The following is a 27,321-nucleotide window of genomic DNA, read 5'->3' on the forward strand; positions in this document are numbered from 1 at the left end:
CCAAATATATCACAACAAATGCAAGGATTTATTTATTCAACACAACTTTCTCGATAAAGACTGCAAACCTGTGTGTGCATCGATGTTGAGGGAGAGGGTTGGGGTGGGGGAAGAGAAGAAATGTAAACTAACCTCCTTGATATTGAATTTGTTTTGCAATCTGCAAATGTTATCATTGTAATGTTTTTAGGTCAGGAAAACAGGATGCAGCTGGGTGTGTTTGCCACATGGAGAATTCCGTGAACGATTTTGCGTTATAGGAAGGCTTCAAAGTTTGTTGGTGTGAAATTAGGTGTAATTTTTCCTTCAAAGCAGATTCACAGAGCTCCCAGACAGGAGATGGCACAGGGTGCTCTGACTAAAGCAGTTAATGTGTGTTGTCGCACACAGTGAATCTTGTCCGTCGCGCTTTGCCCAGGTTTTAACGCTTGAGAAACTACTGCACAAGATCATATTTCATTTAATAAGCTGTTAGATTCCGCTCTAGCATGAGGGATTATGAAAATGGTTTGAGCTGCAGATATTACAAATTGACCACTTTTTTTTCCTGAGCGGTTTGAAGAAATGCTGATCCAAGTATATTACATCTTAGCAAGGGTGCTCTGCATTTACTGCCGATTGAAATGTACTGAATGACCTATCTACTTGAGCATATGCCAATACCTGTGTGGGTGCGTCTGATTGTGTGTGCGTGCGTGTGTGTTTGTACTGTATATGTGTGAATTTATGGTGCTCAGTAGGGTTAATTTCATAAATCATTGTATAATAATAATCCTTATATTTGTACAGTGCTTCTCACGCAGGGAGAATACATCTCAAATACTTGACAGGATTTACTGTAAATTGTAGTTAGTGTCTGTATTTTGTAGGCGAATGTGGCAGCCAATTTATGCACAGAAAAGCCCCACAAACAGCTGTGAAATGAATGCCCATTTTTTTATTTGAGGGATTGGTGGCAAGTACACCAGGAAAAATCCCTTCTCTTGTCAAATAGTGCCACAGGATCTTTAATGTCTGACTCATGAATTTAACGTCTCATCCAACGGACGTCGCCTCCAACAATGCAGCCCCCACACACTCCCCCCCAGCACTGCCTCAGAGGTGGGAGTGTTACCAACCGAGTCAGACTAATCCAGTTTTCACTTCTTTCTATCTTGTTCAGTGCCTCACACACTGTTAAAGCATGTTCAAGTTGCCCTGCTATGTGAAAGGCATCACATCAGTGAAGGTTCCTGCACCACATAAACTTTAGTCGGAGTCCTGTAGCGCAGTGGTTAGAGCAATCACTTTGCAAGTGAGACACCTGAGTTCAATTCCAGGCAGAGGGCGAAACCTTGGGCAAGTTTCCTTATTTTCACAAAGCTGAATGAAGATTTATATCATCTGAGCCTAACACAGAGCCTAATAATAATCCCTCCAAAACAAAACAATAATAAATTGGTCATTTTCAATCCATATGACTGTTTGTGGGACATTGCTGTGCACAATTGGCTGCCGCGTTCGCCCACAAATATACAGTCAATTCACTTTACAGTGTGTTCTGTGAAGCGCTTTGGGACGTCCTCCCGACGTGAAAAGCGCTATATCAAATGCAAGGATTATTATTATTATATAGTATTTCTTTCACATACACGCATGCGCGCACACACACGCAAGTTCACACAGATGAATGGTAGTTATAAACGTGGCTGCTGTCTGATTTCAACATGAAATCTTACAGATATTTTCACAAAGCTGAATGAAGATTTATATCATCTGAGCCAAGAGAAAGAAAGTTGTTTAAATTGCTCAGCAAGTTCGTACAGAAAAAGTCACTGCAATCGATAGTGGACTGATAGAGCTGAGAGATGGGAGTCTGAGAGTTGGCTGTTTTCCTGCTGCAGTGGCAATCACTCCTGCTGCTCCGGGCCAGCCCTTCCTTTGTTGTGATTAATGTTTTTGCAAAGCAATTATGGGATAAAAGGAAGATGGACAGGAGAAGCTAGCAGGAGCTGCAATCCCCTGAAATGCTCTTCACTCCTGCCAAGTGGAGGGTTTCCACAACACCGGCTGCATTTTATAAATAGAACCCATTGCATAATTGTCACATTCGTTCTTCACGACCGGTGTTCATCCTGCAGGCAGGGAGGACGGGACACAGTAAACACTCACACGCGTGGACAAGATGTGGACAAGAACAACCACGTTTGGTACGCGGTTGTTCTTGTCCATGTACCCAACCTGGGCAGCCACTTAACACTAACATTGGTGAGTCTGAATCCTGAATGATTTCTGTCTAACCCTGCTCCCTCACGTCCCACAGAGACTCCTGTGTTTGTTCATTTTCTTGTGTTTGTTGAAAGTATCTGACCTGCTCAAGCAAATACTTAACAAATGCAAGTTTCTTTTTAAATCCAGTTTCCACTTAACGAGTCCAGAGGCACAAATTGATTCTCTTGTAATCTGCCACTCAGTTACAACATCCCATCAATTCCCATCCAGCTCCCTGAAAGTGATGAGTGACTAATAGGACTCCAACAGCTTTCCCAGCCATTTGCACCACATGCCCACTTCACGTGTAATTACAGAGCCAAGATCCTGATTTACTTTGCCATCTTGTTGGAGCAGAGTTTTCCAGGGGTAATAATTCCTTCAAAAATAAATAGTAATAATAATAATTTGGTCATTCAATCCATGACTGTTTGTGGAATACTGCTGTGTGCAATTGACTGCTTTGTTGTCCATAAAATATAGTCAATTCACTATTATTATTATAATAGAGTTGGGCACAAATAATAATCCTGTATTTAATACAGTATCTTTCATGTTGGAAGGATGTCCCAAAGCGCTTCACAGGATTAACTAAAGTGAGTGCTCTAACCACTGAGCTATAGGACTCCAACTTCTATTTGTCCATAGAAGTGTCCCACAAACAGCCATGAAATGAATAACCAATTTTATCTAAAAGATTGTTGGCCAGGAAACCAGGAGAAACTCTTCTTTTTCAATAGTGTCACAGGATATGAACAGGGAGATGGAAAACACAGTTCAATGTCTCATCTGAAGGATGGCACCTCTGACAGTGAGGTACTCCCTTAGCACTCACTGTAACTGGAGCATCGCCTGGTCTATCAGCTCAAAGGTCTGATGTGGGGTTGAACCCACAGCCTTGTTGATTCAGAGGGGAGAGTGTGACTGAGCCAGACTGACACCACCTTTATGGAGCAGGCATGGAGGTAGGGAGAGTGGCATCTCTCTGTCTAAGCCCTGATCATCTAAGGGTAATTGTTATTACAGATATAGATGATGGAGCTACTGCATGGGAAGAAAATCAATACAGGAATTCATTTTCAGAAATAACCTGTGATATAAAAAGGGGAAATGGTAAAGCGACTCAGCAGGATGGAGTCAGGGAGTATTAGTGTGAATGAGGACAGATTACTCACTCGATACTGGACACACACACACACCAGAGCTGTAAGCATGGGCTGGTGCAACCCTAAAATTGGAGTTAAGGAGGGCAGGTCTGATGGTGTTCAGTGATGACGTAGGGCAGGTCTACACCAAGCTTTTGGCGGTTGAGGGCCAGCTACTGGCTTTTGAGAAATGGGTGGTTGAATTTCTGGGTGGAGCCTGAGCCCCCAGTGTTTGTCTCCTGTTTGCCTGGGGGCCTGCGGGCCGCCAGTTGGGAGGCCCCTGGTGTATGGGATAGTGATGCCTCTCACAGGCCAGGAAATTGCTGGGTCAAATCTTGATCTGTGCTCAGTTGGCTGAACTAGGTTGTGGGTGCATGGGGGAGCCTAAATCTGGGATAGCTATGGTAGGATTACATCACCCTGGTCTTTCCTCAGCACCCACTACCTGGTAGCATATGTGTGTGGGCCCTGAGTGGGGTGAGTGAATAGCTAACTCACACGTGAGCAGTGGCCTCTTGGGTATGTTGTAGGAGGGTAAGCAGCCCACTTCAGCATGGGCACCAAGAACAGGGAGGCACAGGACAGTGCCAGTACGACATTTAATTTTAAAGAAAAAAAAGTTTAATCATGTTCTTTTGAATAAACCACAGATTTATTTTAATTAAAAGTTGAAAACTTATTTAAGTAATGCACTCAAGGAAGTAATTTCATTCTTATATGGGGCAGTTAGCTCTGGGGCATAACTAATAATAATAATAATCCTGGCATTTTGATATATCACCTATATATATATAATTTATATATTATTATAAATATATAAGCATATATATATATGCTTATATATTTTGATATGTAAGCATCTTCGAGACGTCTCAAAGTGCTTCACAGAATATACTGTAAAGTGAATTGACTATATTTTGTGGGCACGTTCTAGAAACAGGAATAAAAGACGTGGGAAGCACACATCAGTCGTGGTGCGATCAAAAGATTGTTCGGGGTGAGGATCTGTGAACACTGTAAATTACAAGATAAATCTCAAGCTATTCCAAAGCAGCACCTACGCCTAAGAGGGCAACACAGCTTTTGCAGTTGCCACCATCTTAGATTGTTAGTAAAAAAGGAATTAATCTGGACAAGGAAAGCTTATGTAACCAGTTGACTTGTCCTTTCCTTGGGGTTAATTGATCCATCAGGGGGATTTCATCTCTTTTAGTGTCAAGTCCATCTCTTATCAGCAGTGAGTCGTTTCTCTCAATGAGTCCTCTCTAGAGCATTGGTGGCTATTCTGAGTTTATAACTTCATGTAGTCGCTACCAGTCAGGTATTTCATGCAAGAAATGGCAAAATTCTGCAGAAGCTGGAAATCTGAAATAAAAACAGACATCACTGGGAACACTCAGCAGGTCAGGCAGCATCTACGGAGAGGGGAAAATGAGTTAACATTTCAGGTCCATGACCTTTGGTGGAATCTCTAAAGTGAGGTGCAATCTGCCTGTTGGAGTGGGCATGAAAGATCTCGGCATAATTAGAAAAGATAAGCGAGATTCTTTTAGTGGGTGGGGAGAGGAAGATCAACCTCATGATCCTGTGCACCTGCATAACAAGTTCTGTATAAATCGCGTTGTTGAGATAGGGAAGAGCAAGTCGGTCTCAAATCACTGCCCCATTTCCAACCTCCCTTTCCTTTCCAAGGTCCTGGAATGGGTCGTTGCTTCCCAGCTTCCTCTCCCGTCACTCCCTTCATGAACCCCTCCAATCGGGTTTCCATGCCAGCACGGAAACAGCTTTGGTCAAAGTGACAAATCACATTTTGTTCATCTGCGACCTCTCGTCCTCCTTGACCCCTCTGCTGCCTTCAATACTGTTGACCACTCTATCCTCATCCACCACCTCTCTTCTCACCTCAACCTTTATGGTTCTGTCCTTTAATGGTTCAGATCCTACCTCTCCCACTATCTCCACTTAATCTCCACAAACGGTTTCTCTTCTAGCCCCCGTGCAACTCATGCAGCGTTCCTCAGGGCTCTGTCCTTGGTCCTCTCCTCTTCAATATCTATATGCTCTCTCTTGGTGAAATCATCTGCAGACAGGGGAACAACTTCTACATGTATGCGGATGACACTCAACTCTACCTCTCCGCCTCCACCCTTGACTCAGGACCACTGCTGTGCTGACAGAATGTCTGCCAAACATCAAGTCCTGGATGGGAGATAACTTTCTTCAGTTGAACGTCAACAAGACCGAGGCCCTCCAGATTAGATCCCGTCAGTGCCTCCTCATCTCAGGCGCTGACAGCATCACCATCCAAGGATACATACTCCACCTTACTAAGCCAGTCCGGAATCTTGGTGTCTTGTTTGACCCTAAACTATCCTTTCTACCCCACATCTGTGCCATGTCCAGCTTTGCCATCCCCCACCATCGCAATGTTGCCCGGCTCCACCACTGTCTCACACCGCAGGCCACCGAAACCCTCATGTACACATTCATAACATCCAGGTTTGACTATGCAAACTCCCTGTTTTTCAGCCTCCCCAACTCCTCCCTCCTTAGGCTATGATCATCCAGAACTCTGCAGCCCGTGTCCTTTCTTGCACCAGGCTCCGTGACCCTATCACCCCCATCCTTGTCCTCTACTGGCTTCCTGTCACACAGAGGATATAGTTCAAAATCCTGGTCCTCACCTTCAAAGCCTTCCATGGCATTGCTCCCCCTCTGCGACCTCCTAACCCTCTTATCAACCTGCCTGCTCCCTCTGCTCAGCGGGCTCCGGCCTCCTCCGTGTCCCCCGCCTCGCCCGCCCCACCATTGGCAGGTGGGCCTTCAGCCACTCTGCCCGCACTCTCTGGAACTCCATCCCACAGTCCCTCCGACTCACTCCCTCACTTGACTCCTTCAAGACCCTTCTCTTCGACCGTGCCTTTGATTGCCCTCCTTTACTCCCTGCCCTCCACCCTGCCTGATCCCAACCCCCAGCTTGGGTCCGAAACATTGATTGTCCAGCGCCTTGGGATGCCCTCCCGACGTGAAAGGCACTGTACAAATGTAATGTTGTTGTGGTTGTTGTTAGAGACAATGTGTAACAGGGAGAGAGATGGAGACACAGAAAGGCCGACGAGACACAGACAGACAAAGTGAAAAACAAATCAAAAATAAAGCTACAGGGAGGTGGAGAAGGGGACAGAGGCGAGAGGTGAGGGAAGCAGTACAGAAGACAGAGAGTTATTCACAACAATAAAGTATACTTAAGTTCATAGCAGCTCGCTTTTGTTTCCAAGACCTGTTCCCTATTGCTCATTCTGGGCTGAGTCACTTCACTGGTAAAAAAAAAACCTGCAGAGAATAATGATTTTATCAGAGGGTGTTAGTTATTTTATTTCTTGAGAGAATGCAGTCGAACGTCTCTCTTATTTCCCTTTAAACTTGAGACATTTATTTTACTTTGTAATTTTTACAAACAATTCTGTTTGAAGTGGGGAGAAAAATAAAGCTGCTATGAATCAACAGCTGCTGCTTTACCTGCTTTTAAATTGAAATGAGATTTGTCACATCTCTTGGGGACAACAGCCCTAAAGAAAAACGTCACCCTCTGTCAGATGGATGTGAAAGGCTTCAGGACTATTGGAAAAGAGAGTTTCTCCCGATGTTTAATCCAGCAGTCCTCCGGATGAATTGATTAAATTGGAGTCTTGTAGCGTATACTTAAGGTAAATAAATCTCAGGGTCCGGATAAATTGCAACCGAGGATTGTTAAGGAACTAAGGGTGGAAGTCGCGGAAACGCTGGTGCAAGTCTTTCAAAAATCACTGAATACTGTAGAGGTCCCGGGGGAATGGAGAAAGGCAGATGTTACTCCTATTTTTAAGAAAGGTAACAAAAGTGACCCAGGAAACTACAGACCAGTAAGTTTGACGTCCACTGTGGGTAAAATTATGGAGACTCTTATTAAGGATAAAATCATGGAGCATTAGGACAGAAATAAAATCATAAATGATAGCCAATATGGATTCATGAAGGGAAGGTCTTGCCAATCTAATTTACTGGTTTTCTTTGACAGTGTGACAAGAGCTTGATAAGGATAAGGCTGTGGATGTTGTACATCTGGATTTCAGTAAAGCCTTTGATACAGTTCATCTTGAGAGGCCGGTACCGAAAATAAAGAAAGCGGGAATCAGTGGAGATATATTACAATGGATACTCAACTGGTTGACCGGAAGAACCCAGAGGGTGGTGACACAAGGAATAATAATAATAATCCTTGCATTTGATATAGGGCTTTTCACGTCGGGAGGACGTCCCAAAGCGCTTCACAGAACACACTGTAAAGTGAATTGACTGTATATTTGTGGGCGAATGTCATCAGATTGGGAAAATGTTAGCAATGGAGTTCCAAGGGGTCTGTTTTGGGATCTCTTTTGTTTAATATTTTTATAAATGATCTGAAACTCGGAGTCACAAGTACAGTGGCTAAGTTTGCAGATGACACCAAGCTAATGAAGGTGATAGATTGCGAAGCTGAACAAATAGGTTAGAGGAGGATTGAACATACTTGGGAAATGGGCAGATCGGTGACAGATGAAGTATTATTTGAACGGAAGGAAAATAATATGTATAGAAAATGAAAAGGACCTGGGCATCCTGATTGAAATTGAAGCTCTCCTAACAATGCTCTATGGCTGTGAGTAAAGTAATCCAGATGTTGCCATTGAGAGCAATGTCTAGCCAGCTTCCCGCTACTTGTCCAGCTCAGATCACACTTTAGGGCTTTGCTTTGTGGGGTTAACGGGAGCCAAGTGGGAAGGATCCCTGAACCCAGTCTACTCCTCCAAGTCCTGCCAATAAGCCAGGCATGTGGAGTAAGGAAACTTACCCAACGTTTCGCCCTGCCTGGGAATCGAACGCAGGTCCCCTTGCTTGTGAGGCGAGAGTTCTAACCACAGTGTGTATCAAACACGGTGAGCTCTATGGCTCAGCAGAGCGTGCTGGCTGACTAGCCCTAAGCATCCTGACAGACTGTATATCCAGTGAAGGGATTCAATTGTGTCATTAAGAACACCGAGACTAATCCTGAGTGACTCAGGACTGGAATGTGTGTGCAACATAGAATTGTTCATTTCACTATCGTATCACAAATCATTAAGACAGGTTCCCCCGCAGATTAGCTGTGTCGGGTAGCTTGTTCACTTCAGCTTTGGTTAAGCAATGTTGCTAAATCAATGACGATTTTTGGAGTCTCTTATTGTGTGGTCAGTGGGAGGAAGGCTGGTATCACATTCTCCCCTGGATCACGAGCCCCACAAAGCGACTTGAACCTGCACTCGAACCTTGCATTGTTAGTGACGCTGTCTTTTGGGTTAAACCCAGCTTCTGTGGTTCAGGTGGACCCTAAAGAATCTATGGACCTGCTTCATGTTTAGAAGAAAGTGTCCTGGTAACCAAATTTGTCCAAAGAGTAGATGAATTGATCAGCCATCTCATTGCAGTGGGTGGGATATTGTGAGTGCAGATTAGCTGCTAAGTTTATTGTCGCTGCATGTCTAAGTGACTCAGTGTGAAGGCTCTACGCCAGTTGCAAATATTTTTTATTGTTCCATTTTATAGAGTTAAACTGTGAATAAATAGCATTCAAAGAGCGTCAGGCAAGTTATTCACGAGCTGGGAGTCCTGCAGGTGGAATCCTATGAAACACAAGAGAGGAAATTCTGTTCATTCATTGGCAACATCCACTTGTACTGACTTCACCTCAGGTTTGGGCAACTGTGATTCCAGAGAGAATTAGGCACAGGTTGGCGAGAGCCAAGGCTCTGTAGGTTGGGGATATTACCGGAGTTTAAGCAGCTAATACTGCATGCCTCTCTAGTGAGGAGCTGAGCCAGGCAGATGCCGGATTTGGTCTCTGCACTTTACTGTGACTGATCTCAGCTACTGCAGCAGCGTCTGGTTCAGGAAGAGAAAATACAGCCAGGGTTCCTGCTCCTGAGCACTATCCCACAACAACAACAACAACAACAAGATTCCATTTATAAAGCGCCTTTCACGTCAGGAGGACGTCCCAAGGCGCTGCACAGTTGGGTCATGACCCGAGCAGGGGGGAAATGGTCAGGGTGAGGGGAGGGAAGGAGGGAGCGAGGAGGGGGGAAATGGTCAGGGTGAGGGGAGGGAAGGGAGGGAGCGAGGAGGGGGGAAATGGTCAGGGTGAGGGGAGGGAAGGGAGGGAGCGAGGAGGGGGTAGAGAGTCGAGAGGGGAGCTGAAGGCTCGGTCAAAGAGAAAGGTTTTGAGACCGGCCTTGAAGGAGGAGAGGGAGGAAGCGGCAAAGGCACTGGGGGATAGAGTTCCAGAGCCTCGGGGCTGAGAGGCTGAAGGCCCGACCACCGATGGTAGGGCGATTGGGGCGGGGGACGTGGAGCAGACCGGAGCCGGAGGAACGGAGGGTACGGGCAGGTAGGTAGGGGGATAGTAGGTCGGAGAGGTAGGAGGGAGCGAGGCCGTGGATGGCCTTATAGGTGAGGATGAGGATCTTGAAATCAATCCTCTGGGGGATGGGGAGCCAGTGGAGGCGAGCGAGGGCGAGGGTGGGGGTGATGTGGTCGCGGTGTCTGGTGCGGGACAGTACACGAGCTGCAGAGTTCTGAATGACCTGCAGCTTGTGGAGGGAGGTGGCGGGAAGGCCGGCGAGGAGAGAGTTCCCATAGTCCAGCCTTGAGGTGACAAAGGCGTGGACCAGGGTTTCAGCCGCGTGAGGGGTGAGGTAATGCCGTAGTCTGGCGATGTTCCGGAGGTGATGGAAGGCGGTGCCAGTTGTGGTGCGGATGTGAGGGAGAAAGGACAGCTCAGGGTCGAACAAAACGCCGAGGTTCCTGACTGGCTTTGAGAGGTGGAGAGTGCAGCCTTGGATGCTGATGGTGTCAGCGCCTGAGGTGCGGAGGCGCTGACGTGAGCCAATCAGGAGGGCCTCGGTTTTTCGCACGTTGAGCTGAAGAAAGTTGTCTCTCGTCCAGGACTCGATGTCGGACAGGCAGCTGTCAGGACATCGGTGGTCGTGGAGTTGAGAGTAGAGGAGGAAAGGTAGAGTTGGGTGTCATCCGCATACATGTGGAAGTTAACTCCATGTCTGCGGATGATGTCACCACAGGGGGAGCATATAGAGGGTGAAGAGGAGGGGACCGAGGACAGAGCCCTGAGGGACACCACATGAGACAGTGCGGGGGTGGAGGAGAAGCCATTTGTCGAGACAAAGTGAAGACGGTGAGAAAGGTACGACCTAAACCACTCAAGGACAGTGCCTTGAAGGTTGAGGTGGGAGGACAAGCGGTGGAGTAGGATAGCGTGGTCGACCGTATCGAATGCTGCCGATAGGTCGAGGAGGACGAGGAGGCAGAGGGAGCCCTGGTCACAGATGGTCAGGATATCATTGGTGACCTTGACCAGGGCAGTTTCTGTGCTATGGGCAGCACGGAAACCTGACTGAAGGGGTTCGAAAAGTGAATGGGTGGAAAGGAAAGAGCGCAGTTGGGAGGCGACAACTCTTTCCAGGACCTTGGAGAGAAAGGGGAGGTTGGAGATGGGCCGGTAGCTTGATAGCTGCGACGCATCAAGGGAGGGTTTTTTCAGGGTGGGCGTGATGATGGCAGTTTTTAATGGAATGGGGACAGAGCCAGAGGAGAGGGACAGGTTGACAATGTCGGTGATATGTGGGGCAAGAAAGTGGAGCTGGGAGATAAGGAGTGGAGTGGGGATGGGGTCAAGGGAGCAGGTGGTTGGTTTTAGGGATAGGATGAGTTTGGTGACAGAGGGTGGGGAAACGGGTACGAAAGTGTGTAGGGGAGGATGGGTAGGAGTCGGAGTGTGGGAGGGAAGGGGTAGGGGGTGGGTGGATGTTGGAGGGGAAGTGACCGCGGAGCGAATTCCCTTGATCTTGGATTCAAGGAAATCCAGCATCTCCTCGCAGTGAAGGTTGGAGGAGATGACCTGCGCGGGGTGGCGGGGGGGGCGGAGGAGTTGGGATATGGTAGAGAACAGTAGCCTGGGGTTGTTCTTCGCCTCCAGGATTATCCTGGAGTAGAAGGACGACTTGGCCGAGGCTAGAGTGGAGCGGTAAATTTTGAGGAGGTCCAGCCAGATTTGTCGGTGGACCGTTAGGCCAGATTTGACACAGGTGCGTTCAGCGGCCCGCACCTGGCTTTTCAGTGAGCGGAGGTGGGTGGTGTACCAGGGGGAGGAGCGGGAGTAGGAGACAGTGCGGGAAGTGATGGGGGCAAGAGTATCGAGTGTGGAGGAGAGGGTATTGTGGAGGAGGGAGAGAGGAGAAGAGGGGTCGGTGAGGGTTGAAGGCCAGAGGGAGAGGAGTTCAGAGGACTCCAAGGCATCGGTTAGGGATTGTGGGGGTAACTTCTTCCAAGGGCGGTAGAAGATAACAACAGCTTATATTCACGCTTCAGGCAGGATACCGCCTCAGAGCGTTGCTCAGTGGCGAGGTTTGACACTGGGGAGGGGAGGTGACCATAGTCACGGTCAAAGCGGTAGGTTTTAAGGTAGGATTTTTAAATCGATAAAGAGGGAGTGAGCTGGAGGGATTCAGGTAAGGAGTTCCAGAGTTTAGGGACGCCGATGATGGCACAGAGGGTCGGGATGCACAATGTGTCTGTGTTTGCAAAGTCAAGGTGGCTTGTCCAGCTAGGACCTTTAACTGTTAGGACTTTGACTTATAATGATGATCCGTGCATTTGACATAGTGCCTTATCACGTCTTTTAGACGTCTCAAAGCGCTTCACTGAAAATACTGTAGAGTGAACTGACTGTATATTTTGTGGGCGAAACGTGGCAGCCATTTGTGCACAGCAGCGTCCCACAAACAATTGTGGATTGAGTGACCAAATTGTTATTATTTTTGAAGAAATTATTATCCCTGGAAAAGTGATCCGCCAATTAACCAACAACCGGGTTCTACTTACTGATAGGTAAACAGAGGCATGTGTGTGGAGTAAGGAGACCTGCAAGGTTAACAGGAGCTGACTGGGAAGAATCCTTGGCCTCAGTGTCTGTTCCTACAGGTCCTACCAATGAGCCAGGCTGTGCTGATGAGCTCTCACCAAATCACACCCCTCGCCGGATGCCTAAGATGATGACAGAGACCAGGCAGAACAGCTAGAAGTTGCCGGTTGCACTGTACCGTAGGGCGCAGATAACCGATCTTAGGCATTCGGGAGATGCACCTTCGCTCTCTGTTGATGGTGAATCATTAAATTCCCCGGACTGGAAACCGCAGACCGAAGACTCTTAATTTTTCTCACTCTTGGCCAAGTGTAGCCTTCCTGCCAGAGTGTAGATCGTAAAACTAATGGCATCTTTGAAGGTTATAATCTTTTTGCATTAGTCACATTTCCGAAACTGGGCTGGAATAATTCTTTAACGTGGGCAGTTAAAGTGTCATGAGTCGGCATTCACAATTTGATGTTTCCTGTGTGTTTTTTTAAATTCATATTTTACCTCATCAACTAGATTTATGACCTTCTCTTCAGTTTAAAGAATAAATTCGATAGATGGAGAACCTGAGTTTACAATTCCCGAAAAGGTCTGGGGTTGAGGGAGGTTCTGAGGCAGTGGAAAAGGCCCCCAAGTCTGCCTTGCTCTCGTCAGCAAAACAGCCTGGCTTATTGGCAGGGCTTGGAGGAGCAGACTGGTTTCCCACTTGGCTCCCGTTAACCCTGCAAAAGCAGCTGGACAGTTAGCTAGACAGCTAGACAATGGCAAGCTATGTGGTTTTAGCTGGTTAGACTCCGGCAGTTACCCCAATGGATCTATTTCCCCTGTTGGTTACTTCAGATTATTATTGGTCTAAGTTTAATTTCATTGGGTAACGGCACTGCTTTACCGACCGTAAAGTCACAGTCGATCCTAGTCTGTGCTGAGTTAGTTGAGGTGTGGGTGGCCGTGACCTTCAAAGCATGTGGGACGCATCTTCTGGAGAAAAGGAAGGGGCTAAAGAGAAGAAAATTGGACCTCAAAAAACCCCAAACAAGATAAAAAATATTCTGCTCTCCAAAATAATAAGTGAAAGCAGGACCCTGGAATTCTTAAATGTTTAAATTATTATTAATTATTCCACTTTTCAAAGAGATTAGTCACTTCAAACAAAAATCCAATTGTCACCTCACTTCATATGACTGACTTTCAGAAGTGAAGAGTGCTTTTCTGCATGCTGAATAAGAAATGTCTGTCTGAACGATGAGCTCAGCGGTTTTGTGTGACGGGGGAATGCACTGAGGTGTTGGAGACATCTTAAACGATGAGATTCAAGTGTCAGCTGAACTCTCGGGCATATTGCACTTATGTTGAATGGAATATGTGATCAGTGGTGCAAAACGTCAGCTCTTCTGATGGCTCAGCTGGTAAAGCTACCACCCAGAGTGGTCCTCAGCCCATATAGACCAACTGTAATGTCTCCCTGCTTGATGCTGAGTTAGTTACTTGCTGATGTGAGAAGCTGACTACCTGTGGCCTGAAAACTAGATTAGGGAGGGTTTGTCTAGGTAGATGTTTGCTGCAAATGCCCAATCACTACATTTTATCCTAATTCCTGTACTCTTGGAGACAATCCAACGCTGTGATAAGACAAGAATTATTATTATTATTATCGCTACTGATCATTAAAGAGAGACCCTCTACTGCAAAATGTGTGGTATCTGGATATAATAAAAATAGTAATCCTTGCATTTGATATAGCATCTTATCACATCTTTGAGATGTCTCAAAGCGCTTCACTTTGTATAGTGTACATAAAATGTACACTATACATTTTATAGTGTAAATGGCCTAGATAAGATTCAATTTGTTTTCCTTCTCCTTTCCCTCACTTGTGTTTTTTAAATTTGGAAAAGGCAAGAGCACAGTTGTGAGGCTGAAAGATGGTTAAGAATTGGTGGTCAGGTAATGGTCAGATGAGTGTAGAGCAAAGTAAGACTGAGGGGAGAAATTCCACTCCCTTGAAGTCCTGAGACAATGTAGAGGATGTGGTCATCAGGAATTGAACAGCGTGAGGATGCAGGGGCGGGCGCAGAGCGACAGATTTTGATCTTGATGAGAAGAGAGATTAGAGAAATTATAATGAAAGCAGAGTTTGGAGGCCAGAGGTGAAGGACTGTTGAATGATGAGTGTTTTCTTGTTTGCTGTGCAGGAGATTCCTGTCAGGTGGAATTGCAGGTTTCATTCGACCCAATGGACAACAACAAATTACATTCGAATAGCGCTCAGGATTGGAGGGTGAAGGGTGGGGGGGGAAGGAAGGTGATTGAAGGCACGGTCGAAGAGGTGGGTCTTGAAACGGGTCTTGAAGGAGGCAAAGGCGGAGGGACTGCGGGATGGAATTCCAGAAGTATATAATTCATGTATGGATTTAAAAAATAACACATTTCACTCTCATTCTGCATTCCAATTTGTACATGACTGCACTGAGCTCTCTCTGCTTGGCATTTCCTTTGAAGATTAACATACAGTTTAAGTGGCATTGCAGGCACCCTGCTAGCCTATTTGATGTGGAGATAGTTCCCGATAATATCTGCCTGTTCTTGTTCAGTTGGATGTTAACTGAGTAAATGGGGAGGGATTGCAAATCAATGCCATTCTGGGGAAGGATCAGTTTCTCCCGAATCTATTGCCTGTCTTGTGGCTATGTGTGATTTGTCTTGTCCAATTGGATAACATTCTGCTCAAAAGGTAATAATAATAATTCTTCTGTTTGATATCACATCAAGAGGGTGTTGCAACGTACGTCACAGGATTTTATTGTGTAGATTAGGCACTGTTTACTTTGTAGGCAAAAACAGCAAGCAATTTGAACACAGCAATGTCTCACAAAGAGAAATGAAATGAGTGACTGATTTTATCTTATGATAAATGTCAGGTCCAAAATACAGAAGATAATCAAATAGAATATAAAAAGTACAAAAGAGAACTGAAAAAGGAAATAAGAGGGGTAAAGAGACTGTATGAGAAAAGATTAGCGGGTAACATAAAACCCTAAGCGGGAACCCTAAGGTATTTTATAAGCATATAAAGAATAAAAGGTTAGTCAAAGGTAGGGGTTGGGGGGGGCGTCCAATTAGGGACCAATGAGGAAATCTTGTGGAAGCAGAGGCCATGGCTGATGTACTAAATGAGGACTTTGCATCTGTCTTCACAAAAGAAGAGGATGCAGCTAATGGCACAGTAAAGGAGGAGAGGGGAGAGAAATTGGATAAGATAAGAATAAACCGAGAGGAGGTACTAAAAAGGTTGTTGGTGCTCAAGGAGATAAGTCACCCGGTCTGGACAGGATGCATCATAGGTTACTGAGGGAAGTAAGGGTGGACATAATGGAGGCTCTGGCCACAATCTTTCAATCCTCCTTGGACACTGGGGTGGTGCCAGAGCACTGGAGGGTTGTAAATGTTACTCCCCTGTACAAAAAGGGGCAGAAGGATAAACCCGGTAATTACAACAACAACAACAACAAGATTACATTTGTGCAGCGCCTTTCACATCGGGAGGATGTCCCAAGGCGCTGGACAGAATACAGCATTTCAGACCCGAGCTGAAATGACTACATTTCAATACAATTCAATACAATAGCTGACACTACAGGTCAGTAGTGGGGAAACTTCTAGAGACTATAATCAAGGATAAAATAAATTTTCACTTAGAAAAATATGGGTTAATAAAGGACAGCCAATATGGATTTGTTAAAGGCAATTTGTGTCTAACAAACCTGATAGAGTTTTTGATGAAGTAACGGAGAGGGTGGATGAAGGCAGTGCAGTTGATGTAGTTTATGTGGATTTTTAAAGGCGTTTGATAAAGTGCCACATAAGAGACTTGTCAGCAAAATAGAAGCCCCCGGTATTAAAGGGACAGTGGCAGCGGATACAGAACTGGGAGACAGAGAGCAGAGAGTGGTGGTGAACGGTTGTTTTCTGACTGGAGGGAAGTGCAGTGGTGACCCCCAGGGATCAGTATTGGGGCCACTGCTGTTTATGATCTATATAAATGACCTGGACTGGGGTATAGGGAGGACAATTTCCAAGTTTGCAGATGATACTAAGTTAGGAAAAGTAGGAAACAGTGAGGAGGAGAGTAGCAGACGGCAAATGGACATAGACAGACTGGTAACACGTGGCAGATGAAGTTTAATGTGGAGAAATGCGAAGTGATGCATTTTGTGAGGAAGAATGAGGAGCGGCAATATACGCTGATGGTACAATCTTAAAGAGGGTGAAGGGACAGAGAGACCTGGGGGTCATATAAGTAAATGTTTGAAGGTGGCAGGACAGGCAGATACTGTTAAAAAAAACATATGGGATACAAGGCTTTATAAATAGGGGCATAGAATACAAAAGTCAGGAAGTTATGATAAACCTTTATAAAACACGGGTGAGGCCTCAGTTGTAGACTGTGTTCAGTTCTGGGCCCCACACTTTAGGAAGGATGTCAAGGCATTGGAGAGGGTGCAAAGGAGATTGACCAGAATGGTACCAGGAATGAGGGACTTCAGTGATCAGGAGAGGCAGAGAAGCGAGGGTTATTCTCCTTGGAGCAGAGAAGGTTAATAGAAGTTTTCAAAATTATGAGGGGATTCGATAGGATGAACAAGGAGAAACTATTTCCACTGGTGTGTGGGTCGGTAACTTGAGGACACCGATTTAAAATAAAAGAAACAGAGAGGAGTTGAGGAGAAATGTTTTCACACAGCGAGTTGTTTCATTGCCTGAAAGAGTGGTGGAAGCCGATTTGATAACAGCTTTTAAGAGAGAATTAGATAATTATTTGGGGAGGATAAATTTGCAGGGCTATGGGGATACATTGGGCCGAATGGCCTCCTTCTGTGCTGCATAATTGTATGAGTCTATGATGTGGGTGATAGTTAGAACTGGGGAAAACCCATCCCGTTTTGAGTAATTGAGGGATCATTAACATCCACCCGAACAGGTGATTCAACAAAGTCCAGTGAGAAAGCGGAAGTTAGACACATGGTTTTTGAAATGCCCAGAGGAAGGAGGAACCCTTGTGTGGAGTTTGACTGATTGAAGTGGCAGCTATGTGTATGGGGAAGCCATGCTAATTGAAACCCTCTACTGCATAATAATTATACACAGTATGTCTGTACACAGCAGAAATCCTTCTCACAATGAAAGGTTTGATCACTGACTTTTTGTTTTGTCTCTTTCTCAGCTTTGGGGAATCCCCTCGGGAGAGCTGCTCATGTCCGTCCTGTTTGATGTGGGGATCATGGCGGTGACCCTCGATCCCTGCGAATATTACCTCTTCTGTGGTGGCAACGACGGCTCCATCTTCCAGGTCAATCTGTTTGCGGGGGTGAGTGTGTGAGTAACGGCTGTTAATCTAAAGCTAATTTGTTTTACAAGAAATCTTCAAAGATGCTTTTAATATATCTTTTCAAAGAATTATGTTTGAAGTTGGCTTTCAAGCCTGCAGTTATTTTTCTGCAAGAAATTGCTTATATTACTAATGAAGTGCCTGAGGCTGCCATTGAAGACTGCAATAGATAGGGATTTTTTCCCCTCATGCTGCTTTGTGTTTCTCTTTCTGCCTCTCACTTTCCTTCCCCCTTCTCCGAAGCCACCTCTCCCCTATGATGGCTCCTGTTTGGGGCTCTGGGTACCTGAGGCGTTCACACCGTAGGTGAGCATCAGAAGATTTGGCCTTTGGCTTTTGCCAACCTGCGCCTAATACTTTCCGGAATTAAGTAAGCAGGATGCGTCCCTTAAGGAAGAGCAAGAGAGAGAGAGAGCGCATTCCATTCCAACGGTCTATCTCTGGGATTTACATGTGTAGGTGGGATGCATGGAAATCTCAGCTTGGTTTGGATACTCTTAAGCACCGTGATGGGTTTCCACACGTGTCGGGACACCCCTCTCCCAAGAAAAGATTTGGGCAATTGTGGTGGCAAAAATTAAGCTGGAATGTGCATTACGTTTGTATTCATTTAAACATTCGCGGCTCAGAGTTGTTAACGATTCTGTGCGACTGAAAATTTCTGCCCCTCCCCCTTCCCAGCAGCCAATAACACCTATCAATTGCTGACTAATAAAGTTCGGTTATAATAATGTTCATGATCCTTGTGTTTGATATCACAACTTTCATGTCAGGAGGATGTCTCTCAGGATTTACTGAAAAGTGTAGTGACTGTGTGCTTTGTAGGTGAGAGCAGGGGTAGCAATGTTCCAATGGTTATTCTGGGCTGGTCCCAGCTGGGAACCTGGCAGGTCAGACCGGCTAGTGCAGCAGCTTGGCTTCCGCTGAGCCCAGCGGCTTCTCTGTGTGGAGTGGGCTTTAAAATCGTGTGGCTGGGACGCATCATTTGGTTTATTGGAAAAATGAAGCTTTCTGCTTGCTCCTAATAGTGAGAAAATCCAACTCCCAGCACTCCTATATACCTGGCCCGCAGGAACATGCAAGTCGGAGAGGTCAGAGCAGAGTTTCTATGGGTTGCGTTTGAGGAGGCACTTGCTGTTTCTGGACGGAGTTCCAGTTTCCACAACTCTGATTCCCATTAAATATAGCAAACTCAACCTTGTCATTGCAATGAGGTTTAGCAGATCAGTGATGTTTTTCTGAGTGGGGCAGGCTGTCCCTGATGGCTATGTTTTGTGCCTTGTTGTTGACTCAGTTCCGCTTTGTATAAGCATTTTGCCTTTTCCCCCTAGAGAGGCTGTGTATTCAGTGCTGGAACATACACTCTGCTAGTTTTCATAATGGCTTTGTTAAGACTTGCTGCTTCTGCATTTAATGTGGATTCCACCTGGGGATTCCACCTTGCTCTGGGGCTTGGGGTAGTGTAGAGAACATTTAGAAACTTGATCCGTACACAAGGGAGAAGGGAATAGAGAATAGCGTTAAAGAGGGACAATATGTGAATATTTACAGTGTGACGGGGGGGGGGTGAGCTTCTACAGCATGATGATGTGCAAACGTTCACATGGTCGCTTGTCCAGCCTCTTCCCCCGGTTCTCGGTTAGAAGCACCTGGTCAAGAGTTCAATGAAGTGCGAGTACCTTGGGGTATTTCTACCATCCATCTGTACTGAAAAGCACCAAGAGCTACTGTTCTAGTTTTCTCTCTATCTCTGACTGCCCTTCCCACCCACCCCCAACCCCCCAACCTCAATGTTTTAAGCTGCGTACCATAGGGCAGAGTGTTGGTGAGGTGGCAGCCATTGAGGGCACAGATTTGTACTGGAGTAAAACAGATTGGAGTGATTTATTTATCTGAGTCCAGAATACAGTATCAGTGATGACACTGAATTCTGCCACTGCAGGTAGCCTTTTAGTCAGTAACTTTTAAGTGGATGGACATGTTTACTGATGATGGGTATCTGGCATTGGTCAGTGAGGCCTTCCTACCCTGAATTGAATTCTAACCGTTTGTGAGACATTTGGTTTTGGGACCTGGTGGAATCTGTCTGCCAGTCACTTGGGCGAAGAGTTTCCTGGGTTGACCAAAAATGTCCCAAATGGAGTTGATTTGGGCAGCGTCGATCATCACACAAAGGTGGCCATGAATTGTCAAACTTGCTGAGCCTGGAAAACTTTCTGTTGCTGCTCAGTGGCTATAGCGTTTGTCTCTCCCTGTGTGCTTCGGTGAAAGTGATTGTATTATCCCCATCCCTGATCCCTTCAAAGAAACTCCGTTAATGCTACATTTCTTCAATGTTCAGAAAGCGATACATAATCTTTGAAAATAATGATAGATTTGTTCAAGCACATTAGCAGAGATGTTGGAAGGCCTTATACTTCAGCTACAGGAAATTTCACTTTAGGAGGACATCTCAAAGTGCTTAACAGGATAAAGGGTAGTGCCTGTGTGTTTTGTGGGCGAACCCAACAACAGCTTTTATATAATACCTTTCGTTTCGAGAGGATGTCCCAAAGTGCTGGACAGTCGAAGGTTTGCAATCGAGCTGGGGGTTGAATTTGGAAGGGGTAGGGGCCAAAGTGGATGAGAGATAGGAAGATGACTGAAGGTGCGGTCAAAGAGGAAAGTTGAATGAGGGAACGGGTGAAGTTTCAGGAAGGCTAATAGCCAGATTGCTGATGGTTGTTAGGGTTTTAGAAGGTCACAGAGGTAAGGGTGGGGCAAGCCCGTGAGTACAAAGATCTTGAACTCGAGCCTCTGGGGGATGGGGAGCCAATTTGTCCAGAGGTGAGGTGTTGTATTGAGGTTCTGTCTGCCTGTTTTACCGGGTCCTCATTTTAAAGAGCAGAGAGTTCTCCAATATTCAGTCGCTCCTTCAAAATTCACCCAAACTGGCTGAATTGGTTGTGCAGCTCATTCGTTATGTGTGCTGAATCCGTCAACATAAGAGCACTTCAAAGTAACTTTGTGTGTGAAACGCCTTGAGATGTTGCAACATCAGAAGGATATTATTTATGTACATTCATTTCCATTTCATCTTTTGTAAAAAAAATCCGATATTAACTGAGAAAAGCAAAATTAGTCAAACCGAAGAGTTCAGATTGACATTTGGCCTTTGTTCCATAAGGTCTGAAACAACAATCACACAAATATTCTGCAAACTGAATTTTCATTCTAATAAATTGATTTGAGGGGTTGCAAAATGCTGATCAGAGCAACAACAACAAACTTACATTTGTAAAGTGCCTTTCACGTCGGGAGAATATCCCAATGTACTGAGCAGAAGACGGGAAGCATGCAGTCTGCTGTTGGTATAGGCTTGGCTGCTTCCCCTCTCCTGCTCTGCTCTGCATTACTCTATTCGTGAGCCTAATGGTAGATGAGCTTTGAGAATTTATTTTTAATGCACTAACCTTGTTCTTTTGCCAGTCGTCACAATAAGTCTATTTCTTATTGATTTAATAAGATGTGCTTCCAAGAGCTTGCACACTCTGGGGCAGTGCATACAAAAAAACTCAGCATTTTGGTCCAACAGGTGGTCCTCTCAACTCCATTGCTCATGCCCACTCTCACTCACACAAACAATCTTGATTCTCCCTATCTTATTGAGAGTGCTTATTGCTGTTCAGATATTTCTTCCTTCCAAACTCCAAATACACTGACCTTCACTACATCCTCCCTATTAATTAATAAATATTGCATTGGTACAGAGCTTTATCGCACTGAAACATCTTGAAACACTTCACCCAATTAGTTTCTGTCTTGTCTCGAAGTGGTATGTAAATGATTAAAGACATCTACTTGTTGCCAAGAATGAGATGAATGACCAGGTTATCCATTTGTGGTTTGGGTTAGTTTGGTTCAGGGTAAAATATTGATGGACTGAGAATTCTCTGTTCTTCATGATAGTGCCATGGGATTTATAATGTCCACCAGACAAGGCAGACGGGATCTTGGTTTGATCTCATCTGAAGCATAGGATGTGTGACAATACAGCGTTCCGTCAATACTGCACTGGGTGTCAAACTGATCCATTAGGTTAAATCATGAACCCACAAACTTCTGTTGCATGGAGAGTAAATTATCATCCTTAGCTGGGACTACAATTCTGGGACTACACGTCCCTCCAGATCCATATTACGTCGTCTCAGCACCCACAGAAATGGCTGATCAAGCTACTTCGTCAGGGCCAGTGTCACACACGTCTAAATTGCTTGAAACTCCATTTTATTGCATAATCTTGGGTTAATTGACCAGCAGGAGCTGTGTGGGGTTGGTGGTGACAGTGTCCATATAATAACTTATTGAATTCACTACCCCAGAAGGCTGTAAATGCTCAGTCCTTGAACATTTTCAAGGCTGAGACTGATAGATTCTTGAAAAATAGAGGGAATAGGGGATATGGGGATAGGGCAGGTAATCAGAGTTAGGTGAGAAGATCAGCCATGATCTTATTGAATGGCGGAGCAGGCACGAAGGGCCGAATGGATCCTAATTCTTTTGTTCTTAGGAGCCCTGCTCCTAATTCTTATGTTCTTATGTCCTTATGTTCTTATAACTGGGAACCTTCCACCGAACATAAGAACATAAGAATTTGCTGATGAAAGAAGACCAAGGTCCATCCAATTTGCCTTCCACTATCCTGGCAGTCGCTTGACATGTTGTATCCCAAACTATAATAATAATAATAATAATCCTTGCATTTGATATAGCGCTTTTCACGTCGGGAGGACGTCCCAAAGCGCTTCACAGAACACACTGTAAAGTGAATTTATTTATCTATATACTGTATCCCCAGATATTATTTTCTAACAAATAATGGCCTCGCCAATCTCAAGCTTTTGTGGCTTTCGACCTTTGCGTTTAAACCTTTGATGGTAAATGTTCCGAATGAAACTCTTGGAGCCCAATGCACTCGCTCATGCACTTGCAGTACTTTTGAGATTTTTCATGCATGAAAAGATGCCCAGATGTGCCCCTCCCTGGCGAGGCCCACACTTGACCTGTGAGAACCTTATTTACTCGCTGGCAAGAATCAATTGTGTGAAATTGCTTTTGGATTCTGAAATCTTCCACCTAAAATTTCTAATAGCAGCCTCTTAAAGCTTCTGATCCGTGAAGGATTCCTCGTCAGAGATCTGAAGGTTCCCAATGTTAACAATTCATGCTCTGTAATGTCCTTCATGGTGCATTTGATTCAGACTCCGCTTCCGCCTGATCCGCCCACAATGGCAGGCAGTGTAGCAGGACAGGCGAAGAGCAAATACAGTCATTAATATTGGCAATAAAAGTTTAGATTAAAACAGTGGAATTTGAAAAGTAGCCTTGAACAAAGGACTTCTTAGCTGCCAACATTTCAAACATGTTTGGAATGTTACATGGATAGGACTGGCCTGTGTAAAGCCTATTGGCAGCAATCTGCAGGGAACTTGCTCCTTTCTCTTATTCTGTTCTCCAGCAGTTCTCACCTGCCTTTTATGTCCAGGCAAAGTCAGGCTTAGAAGGAGTGGAGAGAGTAATGCGCAGGAGGGTGGTGATGGTGGGGGAGAGAACGATGCAGAGTTTGTGCTGCTGTTTCCAGCCTGGGATTCTCAATACTGGCAGACAAGATGGCGAATACCAACCGTTGGCAAGGGATGCGTTGCTCTAGGAAACACTAGTGCACTGTGCAAGGATGCTGTTGGAGTCTTATATCCAAGTTGCTTCATGTCTTTGTCTATCACTCCACGTCTCTGTCTCTCCACCTCTGTGTCTCTCTATCATTCTCTTTCTTGTGAAAAGTTCAGTGGTTGCTGAGGAATTTACAAATGTAGCCCATTTCTTTTACGGATGCTAAGCAAGGGAAATTGTGTTCAAATCTTAACATTGCTGCTGTGAATCTTTACATATATGTTCCGTAAGAAAATGATTGAGTATTCTGAAGTCTTTGACTCATCCTGTTTCATGAACACACTTTGCGATGTAACCTGGACCTCAGCCAGACCTCAGCCAGGCATCTCTTGTTTTCCTTCTCAGTTTTCAAAACTTTGAATGCCGTAGGCAATATGAAAATTGTCTGTCTGTTTACCTGGCTAGCTCAGAGCATGCTAAAGGAAATATTGGAGTAAATTAATAGTGAAATTTTGCTGATGATGATAAGACAAAAACCATCTCAATAAGCCCTATAGTTATTCCATCTAATCCGAGAGGGTCTCGGCTCCAGTTCTCTGAGTTCCTGATTCTACCTGGGTTTCCTCAGGGAACCAGGAAAACTGGAAGCCACAGGCCTCAGACAGGAAAAGTTGTGTATAGTGTTCAGAAAATAGAGGCTGAGATATGGGGGAGCAGAAGTTAATGGTAGATGTCATGTCTGCTGCAACCATTGAGTGAGGCTCTGAATTTGATCAGCTTTGGTTTTCCATTATACTGAAACATATATACCATAAACATTTGATCTGAAGCAGGCCAGGATCTGCCCTGATACAAGGAGAGTGGTGGGGTAGGCTCCATGGACAACCCAATGTCACATTGGGTTGTCTGTGACCCAATCTGTCACATGTTACTTTGACCCCCGGCTCTCACCCCCAGCTCAGGTGCCTAGCCAGGATTGTTAAGCACTTTGGGACATCCTCCCATACTACGATGACTGCTTTGTTGAGAGTCATTTTCACATATTCTGTGTGTGGGAGGGGGGGGGAGGAAATTATTCCTTATTATATTTCACCTACGCTTTGCATCTATGCCCTCCAAATCTGTGCTCAGGGTTTCAGCCATGGGAAAAAAAACTTGCCAATGGAAATCCATCAATTAGTCAAATGACAATGACAAAGCCATTAATTGGGTTGAATGTTTCCTAGCCCTGATAAAAGCATAATATCTACTGACATGAGACCAATTATGACAGGACATCTGAAAGCACAGGTACAGTTGTCTTTTTTGCTGTGCTGTGAGATTGTTCAGGAGAATTCACTCAGCTCTGACAGTGAAGGTTGGACAGCGTAAGCCAACACTTGGCTCTTGCTGTAGTCTGAATTTCCCCTTTGAGGCTTTTTTTAAAAAAAAATCATGAATTTCAAAGGGTTGAAGAGTGACAGATTGTGTTGATCCGAGCAAGACGAATTTGAAATGAAACCTAAGTCGTGTTATTTCCATTAACCAACAATAAATGACATTTGTATATCGCCTTCCATGTCAGGAGGATATCCCAAGTTTCTGGAAGCTTGAGGGTCTAGCACAAGGCTGCTGAAAGTACCCAGGAATTGCAGGAGAAATGTTTTTAAAAGGAGGGTGATACGATGGAACTAACGGCCAGGCAAACAGAAATGGTCAAATAAATAACTCGAAAAAAGGAATCGGTCAGCACTCAACTCTGGTCAGAAGATTGTGGGTTGTAACTGCATGTCAGAGCTTAAAGCATATGTGTCAAAGCTGACACTTCAGTGCAGCAGTGAGGGGAGCCCTGCATTGTCAGGGTGGCCCTTTGGCTATGATGTAAACCAAGGTCCTGTCTGATCGGGTGAAGACACCACGAGATTTGAAAAATGAAGGGAGTTTCTCTAATGCACCAATGTCTCTCGGAACCAGAATTATAAAAAAATCCTCTCAATAATGAAGGAAACAAGGAGGGAGAGGTTGAGGGCAGAACTGCCATGTGGATGATGTGATGCGTTGATCAGTAATGTTTTGGGTTATGGTGCACATGTCAGCTTAACCTGTTTAATTGTTTTAATTGGAGTTGAGGTACAGATCAGCCATAATCTTACAGAATGGTGCAACAGGCTCGAGGGGCTGAATGGCCTCCTCCTGTTCTATGTTTACATCATAGAAGGAGGCCCATCTAGCTTATCGTTAGCTCCCCCCACTAGTCTGCTCCTGTCCTGGGGTGGAGGCTTGTTCACTTCTAGAGTAATCACAAAGGAACTGCTCCAGGAAGAAGGGAAGAGACTATGTGTCCTGAGCTTGTCACTAGAGAGCCTGCAGGGGAACAGATGTGGATCTTTCTCTTTCTCCGCTCTTTCTGGTGCTGCTTGCTAGTCAGCTGAACAAGCCGGTATGCCATATATATTTTATGAGTGTTATAAAACATAGCAAAGCAGTCAGGGTGGAGAGAGATGAGGGTGGAGAGACATACAGGGACCCGGACAGTCACATTTTAAGAGACAAATGCCCTGCACAGAGAACTTTACACTGATATTAATTTGCAGCTCATGACAGGCAGCCTCCAGCCAGGGCTCCCACTGGATTGTAATATCTGTGCCTGTTTTCCCATTGTGGTGTCTTAGGTCCAAAGGGCTTTTCTTTACACTCGTGGGGAGTTTGACTGTTTTTAGTACGTTGTGTATATAGTGTTGCCTTAATTGATGGGTGGGGGTCAGCTGATAGCTGTCCTCACTGACCCACCACCCATACACACTCACCGTTAAGATTGCACAGGATCATTCAAGAACATTAATCCTGGTTATTTACGTAGATTTACTGTTTCTGTTCAGCATGACCCAACCAGACCACGTTGGTATATATATTCCACAATTGAGTCTCCACCCACTCTCCCATACTCTTCTATTCCCTTCTCCCTCGTGTGTCTACCTCGCTTCCTCTTAAATGCCTCTACGTTATCTGCTTCAACTACTGCTTTGGGCAGAAAGTCCCACGTTCAAAGAGAAAGGTTTTCAGGCGGGGGGATTGAGGGAGTGTGTTCCAGAGGGGGGTAGTGGCTGAAAGCGCGACCTCCGATGGTGGGGCGGAAGGTGTACCAATCGAGCAGAGGTGCCCGGTAGTGGATTGGGGAGTGAGGAAGTTGGAGAGGTTGCGAGGTGCCAGGGAGTGAAGGGATTTGAACACACGGGTGAGGATCTTGAAGTCGAGCCGTTTGGTGATGGGGAGCCAGTGGAGCCTGGGCCAGAACTGGTGAGATAGGGGTACGGAGTTTGGTCGGGGTCAGTATGCGGGCGGCAGAGTCTGAATGAGCTGCTCTTTTGAATAGTGGAGCTGGGGAGACCGGCGAGGAGTGTGTTGGAGTAATCCAGGTGGGAGTTGACAAACACATGCACAGGGGTTTCGGCTGCATTTGAGGTAAGGTACGGTCGGAGGTGGGCAACGTGGTGGAGGTGGAAGAAGGTGGTCCTGGTCAGGGACCGGATGTGGGGGAGAAAAGGACAGCTGAGGGTCAAACTGGATGCCTAGATTGTTCACTGGGTTACATTGAGCCACATTGTTAAAGCACCTCTATTAGGTTCCCTCTCAAATATTTCTTCTCTAGTGAAAAAAGACCGAACCTATTCAGTCTATCCTGATATCAGTAACCTGCCAGCCCTGGTATCATCCCAGTGAACCTATGTTATAGCTTTCCATCACTGCTATATCCTTTTTGTAGTGTGGTGACCCGAATTGCACATAGTACTCCAAATGTGGTCTAATCAACCAATTATACAAATTCAACACAGTTTTACACTCTATCCTTTTGGATATAATGTCCAGTAGCAAATTTTATGGCCTTATCTATCTCTTTTGCTACTTTTAGAGATTTGTGGATCTGGGTC

At 45.3% G+C, this 27,321-nt stretch overlaps 1 protein-coding gene across 1 annotated transcript in view; it reads left to right on the top strand.

Annotated features, from left to right (window-relative positions):
- The window catches only part of wdr18 (WD repeat domain 18), an 80,393-nt gene that overhangs the window by 19,860 nt on the left and 33,212 nt on the right, over nt 1-27,321 (top strand). Inside the window, exon 5 of the mRNA XM_042342792.1 lies at nt 17,600-17,743. Coding sequence (XP_042198726.1) covers nt 17,600-17,743 — 144 coding nt within the window. The remainder of the gene's footprint in view (nt 1-17,599; nt 17,744-27,321) is intronic.

This window comes from Callorhinchus milii, unplaced genomic scaffold (assembly GCF_018977255.1).
Source record: "Callorhinchus milii isolate IMCB2004 unplaced genomic scaffold, IMCB_Cmil_1.0 Scaffold21, whole genome shotgun sequence".
Taxonomy (NCBI): Eukaryota; Metazoa; Chordata; class Chondrichthyes; order Chimaeriformes; family Callorhinchidae; genus Callorhinchus; species Callorhinchus milii.